Source organism: Eulemur rufifrons, chromosome 20 (assembly GCF_041146395.1).
Source record: "Eulemur rufifrons isolate Redbay chromosome 20, OSU_ERuf_1, whole genome shotgun sequence".
Lineage (NCBI taxonomy): Eukaryota > Metazoa > Chordata > Mammalia > Primates > Lemuridae > Eulemur > Eulemur rufifrons.
The window spans coordinates 40,107,367-40,120,329 of NC_091002.1; the positions used below are offsets into that span (position 1 = coordinate 40,107,367).

The 12,963-nt window shown below is 48.8% G+C and overlaps 1 protein-coding gene across 2 annotated transcripts in view; it reads right to left on the reverse strand.

Moving 5' to 3' along the window:
- Positions 1–1,620: 1,620 nt before the first annotated feature.
- Positions 1,621–12,963, reverse strand: part of ZMYND8 (zinc finger MYND-type containing 8) — a 113,260-nt gene continuing 101,917 nt past the window's right edge. Inside the window, exons 21-24 of one of the 2 annotated variants that reach the window (XM_069496091.1) lie at positions 11,777–11,937; positions 10,789–10,855; positions 5,074–5,157; positions 1,621–3,306 (exon numbers count right to left, since the gene is read on the reverse strand). In XM_069496091.1, the coding sequence (XP_069352192.1) occupies positions 3,173–3,306; positions 5,074–5,157; positions 10,789–10,855; positions 11,777–11,937 (446 nt within the window). In that variant the 3' untranslated portion in view covers positions 1,621–3,172. The remainder of the gene's footprint in view (positions 3,307–5,073; positions 5,158–10,788; positions 10,856–11,776; positions 11,938–12,963) is intronic. The other variant, XM_069496092.1, reaches the window with a different exon arrangement.

The window sequence follows — 12,963 nt, forward strand, 5'->3', positions numbered from 1 at the left end:
CCCAAGACCTTTGCACTTGCTGGTCCCTCAGTCTGGGACACTCATCTACTTTTTATTTCCCCACAGAAAGCTACTCATTCAGGCTTCAGCCCAAATGTCCCCTGCCAAAAGAGGCCTCTATGTGGTCCCAGCTGGAGTGGTCACCTTCACCTCTTGGTTCTGCTCTAAACCACTTCCACTTTGTCCCTTTATAGCACTGATCAGCCCCAATGGCCTGAACCCAGCCCATCCCCTGCTTTTGCAAGGCCCATGAGCTGAGAAGACCGTTTATATTTCTAGATGATTGGAAAAAAGCCAAAAGAATCATTTCGTGACATAAGAACTGAAATTCAAATTGTGGGGACTGTAAAACCTTACTGAACTTGACACGCCCATTGATGTACCCTGCACGGCCGGGTTCGCTCTGCGGCAGCAGGGCTGGGCAGTCGAGACAGAGCCAGCATCGCCCGCAAAGCCGCCAGTGTTTCCTCTGGCCCTTTATGGAGTTTGCGGACCTCCACCTTCATGACATTGATCCACCTGGTTATCTTGTTCGTGTTGTTTTTAAATTTATAGATGGAGGCCAGGCGCGGTGGCTCACGCCTGTAATCCTAGCACTCTGGGAGGCCGAGGCGGGCAGATTGTTAGAGCTCAGGAGTTCGAGACCAGCCTGAGCAAGAGCGAGACCCCCGTCTCTACTAAAAATAGAAAGAAATTATATGGACAGCTAAAAATATATATATATAAAATTAGCCGGGCATGATGGCGCATGCCTGTAGTCCCAGCTACTTGGGAGGCTGAGACAGGAGGATCACCAGAGCCCAGGAGTTTGAGGTTGCTGTGAGCTAGGCTGACGCCACGGCACTCTAGCTCGGGCAACAGAGTGAGACTCTGCCTCAAAAAAAATAAATAAATAAAAATAAATAAATAAAATAAAATAAAATAAAAAATAAATTCGTAGATGGTCTGTCATCTGCGAAGACCGTATAAGGCCCACCGTGGCAGGGCTCCCCGGCCCTTTGCTCACTGCCCTCCCCCAGTAGCTGACATCGTGCTTGGCACATGCTAGGTCCCCTATAAATACTTGAGTAACAGAGTGACCGTCACCCCCAGTACCTGCACAGTGCCTGACACAACATGTGTTCTCTGATCATCTGGAAGAACTTACACTCGTGCTCCCAAACTCCCTCGCAGGCCCTGTCTTGGCCCTTGTCAGGATGGTGCTGGTGGGGCAGGTCTTGTCTAGGGAATTCCTGGAATTCAGAGCAGAGGACACTGCAGCCTAAGGAACCAAAGCTCAGACTTTCAAGACTGCTTCATTCTCCTCGTGCCCAGGGCACCTTCGCCCAGGCCCAGGCCCAGGCCCAGGCCCGTGGATCAGGGCACCGGGGTGGCGCCAGGATCACTGCTGCCCATGCGCGTCCTGTTAGCTTCCCGTCTCGGCCTCAGAAAGGCAACCCCCTCCCCTCCCGCTGCTGTTCTGCCACTGGCCCAGGAGGCCCCAGTCAGAGGCCACCATCGCTAACCTGCCCACCACCTGGAGGGCGCTCTGGGCCTCTCCCGGTCCCTCTGCTATTTGGTTCTGTAACCTGACAAAGCCATCGGACCAAATGGAAAACTGCAAATTCGAGGACGACCAAGGCATTTTTCCAAAACAGTTTAATTAAAAAAAGGTGAAGGATCTGAAAAAATTGGGGGGTGGAGGGAGGGGAAACCCAAAAGAGCAAACCGTGCGGGTCCACTGGCTCAGTCACAAAGAAACACCGTCCTCAAAAAAGATATTTAAGTTTAATACAAATTTTATACAAAGAAAATGTGAAAAAATACTTCCATATGCTAAAAGCAATTATGCTTCACAAGTAAGGCCAGCTAGGCTGTTTTGTTTTTTGACAACTGCAATTCACAAATGTTCTCTCTCTGCTTTTTTCTTCTAATACTCTCTTCTTATTTCTTCTCTAATATGGGTAACTAGCTGGAAACTGTACAGTTCGCATCCTCTTATCAACAATGAAGAGAAAGTAAACGAGACTAAAATGTACAACAGAATGTACTGGAATGATATCGTACAATTAATTTGCTCATATACATACATCACCTTTTGCTTTGATCAATGCTTTTTGTTTTACACAACATACAAAATGGTACTACAGCATACGTAGTGTCACCAACAGCATGACTGGTCTCGCTTTCTCTCATACTGCCTTTGTTTCATGCTTACATAAAAATGTAAAATTCCATCATATAAATAATACATACATGCTTCATCCCAGACTCGAGCGTCCTCTGCGTGCACCTTGCCTTGCAGTTCTTGCTTCCGAGAAGCACAGCGTCTCCTGCCAAGCGTGTGTGAGTGTGTTTAAAGGAATCATAAAGCAAAGGAAAGACTGCTCTTTGTTTCAGAGTTTATGGCCCTAACCCTTTCTACGTTCTTCTGTTCTGCAACTGAGCCGAGCAGGGCTTCTTTCTGCTTCTCTTTTGTAAACAAGGACGTTGGTTTTTTCCCTTTTAGGAGTAGTCATCATTTAAATGACACAAAATAAATGAGCGTCTCCCTGTGTCCTTCCAGTCCGGAGAGCTTGTGTTTTAGAACGTGATGACATAGTATTTGAAAGGAGCCAATGGCTTCATGGGGTGTGCCCACAGCAGCACGGGGTCTGTGCCCAAACGCCCGATGCCAGCGTGCCGCGCACGTGGAAACGGCTCGCTTTCCCCTGGGAATCCAAGGATGGGGACACGTGTGAGACAGCAGTCCCCAGGCCCAGGCTCCGTTCTGCTGTGCGGCAGACAGGCTAACTGACCATCCCTTCCCTCCAACATCAAAACATTCTTTTTGTTGTTGGGGTTTTGTTGTTTTTTTTTTTTTTTAAATGGTTTTTCTTTTTGTTTTTTTTATAAGTTAAAGTCAATACAAATATAAAAGGGGGAAGGTACTCTAGGTTTAGTGACATCCACAAATTGTACATTATTTACATCGCAAGCACAGAGCTCGCGCGTGTCGAACAGTCCTCAGTGGAGGCTAATGCCGGACGTCCTGTAGTGTGGGCTGCCCCTCGCACCGGGGGCACAGGCCAAGTCTGAAGGTTCAGAATTCTCAAGTCTGAAGGTGGCTGTTCTCCTGTCTTTGCTGTTTCTCATTTTCCTGGTGCCTGGGTGTTCTCCCCATAGGGTAGGCAGTTTGGGTCACAACTTGCCCCTAGTCCCAGAAGGTGTCCAGCCGAGACTCTTTCGGCATGAGACTCTTGGTACTACTGCTGTTGTGCTCGGAACGAGCCGATCCTCGCTTCTCCTCGCTGCTGCTCCAGCTGGATTTGCTACTCCGGGAATGGTCTGGGGAAGAAAGCAACACGGTTAGCAGCCCCCCCACCTGCACCTACGAAACCACCCTGCAACTGGCTCCGCACCTCCTATCTGGGAAGCCACCTTCCCCTCCCCGCACTCCATACAGCACTAACGGTTAAAATGCTGCCACCGTTGGCTTCCCTAAATCTGTGAGTCTGTCCAATTCAAAGGCAGAACTTATTTTTAGGATTCAACGACAGCTGGTTGGAAAAACAGTAGGGCGTCATGCTCACAGAGAATAAAGATTAGTGGGAAAGGTACTAAATTGCCAAGGAAGGCATTTCTTGTGCCACACCTGGAACCGTGTACCCTTGTTACACCACTGAATGACACCAAGCACCCCATGCACCCTGCGTCCAACCTCGGCCACTGGAGAAAGGCACCAAAATTTGGCATGCAATCTATTTACATTAACGGGAGTTCTTTTATCAGTGGATAGGCTACTTGAAAAACGGACTTATAACCAAACCACGCTTGTCCACCCACGGGAGAGATCGTGAAAGAGAAGAACAGTTAAGTCTCCCTGGGAACAGGGACCCGCTGGCTCCCAGTAAGGACAAGCTTACGGGTCCCTGAAGGATGCGGAACCAGAGTAAGACCTAGGATGGCTTCAAGGACACATGTACAAGGAGCTTAGTAGTGACTGAGTAAGAAACGAGAAAGGAGAAGGAAGAGCCCAGTGAGGTGTCTGTTAAGAGCACTGTATCCAACTGTCCAGGTCTGCAGGCTCCGCCGACGCTGACGAGGAGAAACCTGTCAGCCGACCACCAAGATCCCATCCTGTCTCAGATCGTTTACCAAGTTCAGACAGATTGGGACAGAATTTCTTGTTTTACTTTCTTGAGGTGGTGCAATACCGTTTGGTCATAAGAAGGCGAGTGCCAAGCTCAGAGACAGAACTGGGGTGGGCAGGGAAGGGAGCACACTCTGCCGGGGGGTGGGGGGCCTGCCCTGCTCACTGCCTGCTAAAAATGGCCCCTGTGTGTTTCATCGTGAGCTCTGTTTCTGGAAGGTAAGTAACAAAGAGAACAACAAAGATCTCCAGAGTCATGGGTTCACTCGGGAGAGATCTCGTTTTAGTCCCTCGCATCCATGACCCAAAGGGGGCAGCATTATGGTGGGGACAGCTGGGGACAAGGGCTGAGCCTTCTGAACAATACCGAATCCACCTCCTCTTAGGCCCTCTTCCCTACCTGCCGTGCCTACACTTCTAGTTCTTTTAGGTCTTTGGGAAGTGATGCAGTTGGTCATCACCATACATGAGAAAATCCTACGATGATGTCGTCAAACCACATCAAATCCTTCCAGCTCAGGTGAGGGCAGAGACGAGCTGGGGGTACCAGAAGGCAGGGGAGCGGGGTGCAGCCCAGTACCGTGTCTCTACCACAGAGCCAGGCTGGCCAGTGGGGAGTCTGCAGGGCCAGCCTCCGCACACAGACAGGACCCAGGGCACTGGCTGAGGGGCAACCACAGCAGGAGGGAACTGGTGTTAATCTAGGACCCTTTATGAAAGAGTGAGGAGGATCCCCCTCAGGAAGCCAAACCATGTGCTTTCTCTCATTTCCTAGTGCGGTTTGCGATGGACACCAGAGGCACAGCTAAGAAGAACGCTGCAAAGCAAAGTAAGACCCATCACTCAAAAGAACAGTCGAAGACACACCCACAAAGAAAAACACACACAGACACACACAAAACAAGCCTCTGCATGCCAGGAATCGCTCCCTGGCAGCTTCCGTGAGACAGGGTCATACTTACACTTCTGGGCGGGGTAGTTGGGGTGCGGCTGGTGGTCTGTGGTGGTTGGGGCATAGGCAGGTTGCTTGTCACACCTTTTGCTAACTGAAGAAATAGCACAGGCAGCCTCAGAGTCTGTCCGAGAGCTCGGATTCCGCACAACCCCAAGGCTCACTACTCTTGTTCATCGTCAACAGGCTGCTGTTATTAAAACCGGCTGGCTCCTTCATTCATGTCACCATTCTCCAGCTTAACGCAATCGCGGGAGACTAGGACTCTTTATAAAGGCGTATCAAACCACGGACAGGGTCACTGGACACAGCACAGCATCACAGGCAGGAAATAAGGTATACAATGACATAAAAGCAACTCAGCACTTTTAAGCCACAAATTCTCAGGATGTTGAAAGCAAACTCAGAACCACTAGCTCTGCCAGTAGCCCAATTCAACCAGGAAAAACAGAGGTGGGCACTGGAAGCACGAGGTTTCCGGAGAGTTCAGGGCAAGGAGTAACTCATCTACTGCCCAGGGTGGCGACAGAAGAGGGAGAAAGGGTGGAGAAGGTAGCTGTGAGGAGGACTGAGAAAAGGGCTAGACAGGGTAGCAAGTAAAGTAACCTAAATCTTCAGTGACGACGGTAGAATACCAATAAATCACATCCAAAATCGAACCATCAAAAAACAGGGTTATTAAAGAAGTTTCCACAAAATAACTGATATGGTGAGAAGTTTGGTAGGAAAAAAAAAAATTGAAAATAGGATAAAGGAAAATGGAAACTCCAGGGAAAAAGTAAGGCTGTCCAAGAATAGAAATGTCATCACAGTACACTATGTGACTCTGCCGCGAATGGTATGGTCATAATAATGCAAATAAGGCTTGTTGCATTTCAAGTTTTTAGACTCAGCTGGTAGACAAGAGTGAGGCTTAACTGCAGTCCCAGAATAGAATGCACATGTTCTCAACTTTAGTAATGGGGAAGTAACAGCGCAGGTGCAAAGCCTGGATACGGCAGAGGAAGGAGATCGGCTGCCACGAGAGGGGTCAGGCGATACCATGTGCAGCTGATAGAACAAGAACTAAGGATTAGGTAAGTGTTTCATTTGGCTAAGGTAACCCATGCAGCATATAAAATAGTAGCCTAAGCAGTTTGGGAGGAGGAAAAGAGAAGTTCCATGTAACCTCAACTCTCACCTTTTAAAGGTGGAAGTCAAGAAATAATGTCTAAAGTTAAGAAATAGAGGTATAAAAAAACGCGTATCATTTATAAACAAGGAGGTAAGTACCAGAAGGACCAGAAACAGCAGTGGAAACGGGGACCTGGGAGAGTTTCCTTCTGCGTTATCTTCTGTAACTATACGTGTGTATTGCTTTCATTAACATCTTAAAATGAAAAGACAAACAGGAGAGGCCTGTGCCCACACACTGAGGGAGGGTACACCCCTCCTAGAACTTTCTCCCTCCAACTGACTCCTAACTGACCATCCTGCTACCAGATGCGCGTCAACAGCTCAGAAACCGCCGTGTGTTCAAAGGCTGCTTTCCTCCACCGTGTGCCGGCAGCGCCGTCATGGAGAGCGGGTGAAGCCAATCAGAAGGCGACTGCAAATGAGTAGGTCTTTCTGCTTTGACACAACCCATCAGCACAAACTGCTTTGGTGAAAAAACAGGGAAAACTGAGAAGCCCTAAGATGACACTCCACACAAGCCCCTGTGGATGGCCCACCCACTTCTCTCGCTCACGCTCTCGGGAATCGCTGCAGCACTGACTTCAAAACACGCTTCTCCCTCCGGTTTCTGACAGTGAGCTCACAGTGCTCACCCTTGGCTAATGTGACCCTGCCCACCCTCGTCTAAAGTCCTAAATGTGGGACTAAATCTAAGGAGAGTCCTGGATCTACCTCAATCTCTACCCAAAACCTAGAGAAAAGGCCCTTTCTGACATGAAAATCCCATGATTGTGACCTGTCTGGTCTTCCTTTAAGAAAAGGTCTTTGTTGCCAGGCATGGTGGCGCACGCCTGTAGTCCCAGCTACTCGGGAGACTGAGGCAAGAGGATCGCATGAGCCTAGCAACTGAAGGCCAGCTTGGGCCGTGTAACAAAACCCTGTCTCTTAAGAAGAAAAAGAAGGAAAAAAGGTCTCAAAACAACATTTAGAATGAAAAATGTCCATGCCTGTTCATGGCTTAGGGGTCAGTTGGTGACCATGGTGAAAGTCAGGTGGAGTTTCCTATGAGCCGAGAGGTGCTGAGGAACATGTGAGAAGGGGAAGTGGAGGCAGGATGGAATGACAACTCTTTTGTTTTTAAAAGAGATGAGGTCTATGTTGCCTAAGTGGGAGTGTAGTGGCTATTCACAAGAGTGATATAGCTCACTGCAGCCTCGAACTCCCGGGCTCAAGCGATCCTCCAGCCTCAGCCTCTGGAGTAGCTGGGCGCCAGCCACCAAGCCCAGCTCTAGAATGACAACTCTTAAAGAGACATCTAAGTGGGCCGAGGGAGGAGACAGGGCAGGTTTTAGGCTGTGTTAATAGCCACATGTTGCTATTAATATTTATATTTAAATTAAGAATTAAAATTAGTGATTTAATATTTAAATTAAGTAAAATAAAATACAATGTTAAAAATTCCTTTCCTCGGTCACACTAGCCACCATTCAAGGGCTCAATAGCCACGTGTAGCCAGTGGCTACCACAGTGGACAGTGCAGGTATATAGAACATGGCCATCACTGCAGAGCAATCTATTAGAGACACGGGATTCCACAAGGCACTGGGACACAGATGAGATATTTCAATGCCCCAGGGAAAAGCAGTTGCGAGAGAGAAACCTGGCTCAAAAGTCAGGAAAGAACAGACAGGTGCAGATCCAGGCAGGTGTGAACAATGGAAAGGGAGACGGGCGTGTGCTGGTGCTCTGCTGAGAGCAGAGCTGTGGCCAGGTGGTCACATGGATGGCGGAGCAGGAAGAGAAAGGAGGTCCAAGACGGAGCTGAGAAGTGGACATCGCCATTGTGGAATCTGATGGCAGACAAGAATCTTTGCTTCTTTTTTTTCAGACAGAGTCTCGCTCTGTTGCCTGGGCTAGAGTGCCGTGGCGTCAGCCTAGCTCACAGCAACCTCAAACTCCTGGGCTCTGGTGATCCTCCTGCCTCAGCCTCCCGAGTAGCTGGGACTACAGGCATGCGCCACCATGCCCAGATTATTTTTTCTATATATTTAGATGTCCAGATAATTTCTTTCAATTTTTAGTAGAGATGGGGTCTCGCTCTTGCTCAGGCTGGAATCTTTGCTTCTGAGGTTAGTGATCACGATGTGTGTGTGTGTGTGTGTGTGCGCGCATGTGTGATGGGTTGAGTGTGTGTTCTTGTGTAAATCCTCCAGTTGAGCTCCGAGGCTTGCGTGCAGGTGAGTAAATCCTGGGGTTTTGCCAAATGCGTATGTTGACAACACAGGAGGGTGTGAGAGACTGGGTCGCATTAGCAAGGGTACTCACATGGAAATGAGCTACGCAAAGTGCCATTACTCAGCCATTTCCTACTTACAAAAACAGCGACTTTATATGGGTCCACCTAAGTATAGCTGACATACTGGTTGAGAGCATGCATGAGTCTGGAGAGATCTGGACTTAATTCCTGGCTCCAACACTCACTCACTGAGTTATTGGGCATCTACGTCAACTTCTCTGGGCCTCGACTTCCTCACATGCACAGGGGAAATGGGAGCTGCTCTCTCACAGACGTCGGGAATAGATGTGACGAGGTATCAGTGCTTCCCACTCTCCAGTAAGCGCGTGCGCAGCTCCGTGAAGACGGGAGTTTATCTGCCTCGCTCAGATAAAGTCCCTCCTCCTCCTCCCTTCCCCCTCCCCCACCCCACCCAGTCACCAGCACCTACTGAGGTTTCCTCGTCTCTCTGTCTGAACCTGCCTTGCCACTCCCTCAGACACCAGCGAGCTTTAGGTCAACAGTCAGCACATTACAGCCAACCCAGTGTCTGTTTCTGCAACTCCAGGGTCACGGGCACGCAGCCATGCTTATTTACATATCTACGCCTGTTTTCACGCCGCAACGGCAGAGTGAGTGTCTGACAGCAACCATGCGGCCTGCAAAGCCTGAAACATTTGCTGTCTGCACCTCTACAAAGAAAGCTTGCCGGTCAGGCGCAGTGGCTCACGCCTATAATCCTAGCACTTGGGGAGGCTGAGGCAGGAGGATCGCTTGAGCCCAGGAGTTTGAGGTTGCTGTGAGCTATGATGACACCACTGCACTCTAGCTCAGGTGTCAGAGCAAGACCCCGTCTCAAAAAAATTTTAATTTAAAAAAATAAAAATAAGTTTGCCAACCCCTGGTCTAGGTGGTACCTCATTCACCTCAGAAATGGAACATGCTGCATCTCCCGACTACCTTCCTGCACGCAACACTCCTTATTCCAGCAGACTCCCGGTAGATCACTAACGCCACGGCGTTACGGATCATCCCGAATGCCACGGCAGTCGAACCACTTTCTGGCTGCAGAACATCAACGCCCCTTTGTCTGAAACGGAGGCCTTCCTCATCCCGCCTTTGCAAGTTTGACACATCCACCGTCCTCCTACTTACTGCTTAGTTCGTAGTTATTTTAATTTTATTTGCTTAAGTAAATAAATAAACTTCCATTATCACCACCACGAAGCATTAATAGAAAAATCAATAAAACTTGCTCTAAGTTGCAGGCAAACTCAACAAACATTAATGAAAAACAAATTGTACTGTTACATTCTAGGGTGGCATCTAAGGTCTGCTCTGTCTTTGTTAAAAAGAGAATTGGAAAATATGGGAGACGCTAAAGACATCTTAGCACTAAGCTGAGCCTGTTCTCAGAGACTTAATCCGAGGCCTGAAGGGAAAGTGAAAAAGAAGTTGCTTTTCCAAAAGGTGGTTTAATCTTATATATCGCCAAGTTCCTGTGCTCCCTCTCGTCAACGCCTACTACCCCAAATCCACCACCTCCAAGGCCTACCCGCTTCGGGAAACCTTCCCCAGCCACCCAGCCATGGACATCACTTCCTCCACGCACTTAACAGACAGACGTGAAGTTAAATCTTTGATTTTCAGCTTGAGAGAATCATATGGCAGAGACCCTGGCGCGGCAGTGCCAGGCAAGGACCTTGAACGAAGTAGAACTGTCCTCCACAAGGAGGTTTAGGAAAGTGCAGGAAAAAGATCCCTTGAGCCAGGAAAGGAAGACAGCTCAAAACCCAAAGAAAAACTCTAGAAGTCTCAGAAAATTCCCCCAATCAGCCTGACAAGTTATTCCCCAAAAGGAAAGGTTTGCACAGAAAGACCGTCCACCTAACATTTTCTTCATGTCCCAAAGGCTCAAGTGCCCGCATCCACCAAGTGCAGGTGTGGAGATCTTGGAATTCCACACGGCTGCGTTTTCCATGCTCACTTCTCTGCGGGCCAGAGGACTGCCCAGCGCAAATAGGCATCTTCTCCCCAGCCCAGGTCAGCCACAGAGCCCTCTGTCCAAACGAAGGGGTATGTGCATCCCCAGTAAGTACGCCAAATACAGGTAAATGCTCATCAGTTGGGAAACGTGCTTGAAAGTTAACTTGCCCAGCGACACCCTCACCCCCCACTGACCCACCCAAGGCACCCCGAGGATCCGTAAGTCCCTCAAGTTCTCCCTGACCAAACCGCTCCCCAACTGCCCACGTGACATGGGAAAGCACCACTTGCCCACCGGGGGCAACATACCAGAGCCTTGGTTGGAGCCTAAGAGCATGGAGGAGGGCGTCTCTCTGGAGCCAGAAAGGTCGAGGGTCTAGAAATACAAAAAGGAAAAAGATGGACTCAGGGCACTGGGCCAATGAAGCCCCTCAAAGAAACCCCCGGGAGCCATGGAGCACTCACCGCTGCTCCCAAGGCATCAGTGCACTCTGCTGTTTCCCAGGCGGAACATGCTAGAACTGGAGTGGCCCCTTACCCAACTATAGAACATTCATTTTCCAAACTCCACTCACTAACCTACCCATGCCCCAGATTTCTGCCATATCGAAGAAGGATGTGTATTACTTCAAAATTACATCAATTCAACTTTATTTCATGTCATCCTCTGACTAGGCAATACTATCAGTGAAGTTTAAGCTTTCTCACTGATAGTCTAATGATTTTATTTTTTTCCTAATACATACTGAAATAAATACACAATGACTAAAGATACAAGAGACTATCGATGTGCCCCCTAAAATAATCTTTGCACACGATTAATGCCACACATACCACATACCGGGAAACAAAGGGGTGCAAAGCTTCATGGTCCAATATGGCAACCACTTAAATCTAAAGTAATTAAAATTCAATAAAAGTTAAAAATCAGGTCCCTGGTCACACTAGCGACACTAGCCATTACACGTGGCTAGTGGCTACCATATTGGACAGGGGAGATACAGAACATTTCCACCATCACAGAAAGTTCTACTAAGCAACACTGTTCTAAACTCAGAGGGACTGTGGTGCACGTCCCCCACGTCCCCCACACGCCAACTCGGGCTCCATGTTCCCGCACGTCCACTGGAGATCCTGGTACACTGGTGGGAAAGAGCCCTAGTGAGACGCTGTCATCCCTGCAGACAAACCTCCTACAACATGGAACTCTTGGGGTGGCAGTCATGGGGAAGGGTCCTAAGTCTCTGCTTGGCGCAAAGGGTTGGTGTCACCGGGCAAAGGTGTGGGGGATCCTCACCGAGCCACTGTCCTTGCTTTTCTCAGCTGATGTCTCCTTTTCTTTTGAGGCGTTGGCTGTTTCCGAAGGCGCAGACTGGGTGCTGGAGGAGCTGCCCTGGGAAGACTTGTTCTGTGTTTCCGCGTTCGCCTCGGTATCGGCCTCCTGCTGAGGGGCGGTCGCTGGGGACAAAGGGGAGGAGAAGCCACGTGTAAGCCCAGTGTGGAGGTTTCAGGACCTGCGTGAAGACCAGCCCTGCACCCCGAGGTGCCCACAGCTCTGCAGCAACTCTGACCCAGCCAAGATCCGTCAGGGAGGCAGCGGTGGCTCAGCCCCACCCAGCGCACGCGCACAAACCCAAAGCAGCCAGATCCCCAGAGTGTTCCAGAAGATGGAATTCCAAATTTTATGTGATGTTAATTTTTCTAATAGTTAGCAATTCATGTTTTATTAAATCATTCTGGAGACGAAAGTATGTTCTCCAAAGAAAGTCCATCAACAAGAGCCAACCTGGAATGGCCGATTTAAAATTACTCTGTTTCATAATTTCTAGATGTAAACCCATTGCAGCCCCAGGGACTTGCTTCCTCTGAGGCAGGGCGGGGAAATCCAATGTGCTGTCGGAGCCACAGAGCGGAGATGGCAGAAACTTGGACAAAGAGAAAAACAGGGCGTTTGCAAAGAATGTCAGAACAAAGAACGTAAGTATGCCACAAAGAAAGGAAAGCTGAAGGACATTTTGGCCATCTTGCAATAACAGCAAAAGGCTCACCAGACACATTCCAGAACTCAGGCAAAACCCAAGGGGAATTTAACTCCACAGTAAGAAATTTAAAATCTCTATAAAGAAGACATCTCCCAAAGAAAGTTAAAGAACACAGCAATGTATGCTCCAGTATCACCTTTTAAAAAAACAACAACAGAAGATCTGTCTAGAGCAGGAGGGGACAAGCTAGTGCCAGCTGTTTTTGTAAATAAAGTTTTATTGGCACACAGCCATGTCCACCATTTACATATTATCTATGGCTGCTTTTGCACTGCAACAGCAGAGTTGAGTAGTTGTGACAGACCACACGGTCCACAAGGCCTAAAATATGTATTCTGGCCCCTCACAGAAAGACTTTGCCAACCCCTGGTCTAAAGCTTCTCATACTTGAATCCCCTTCGAAAGTTTTGCCAATCCACAGACATACATACTCCCTTGTCAT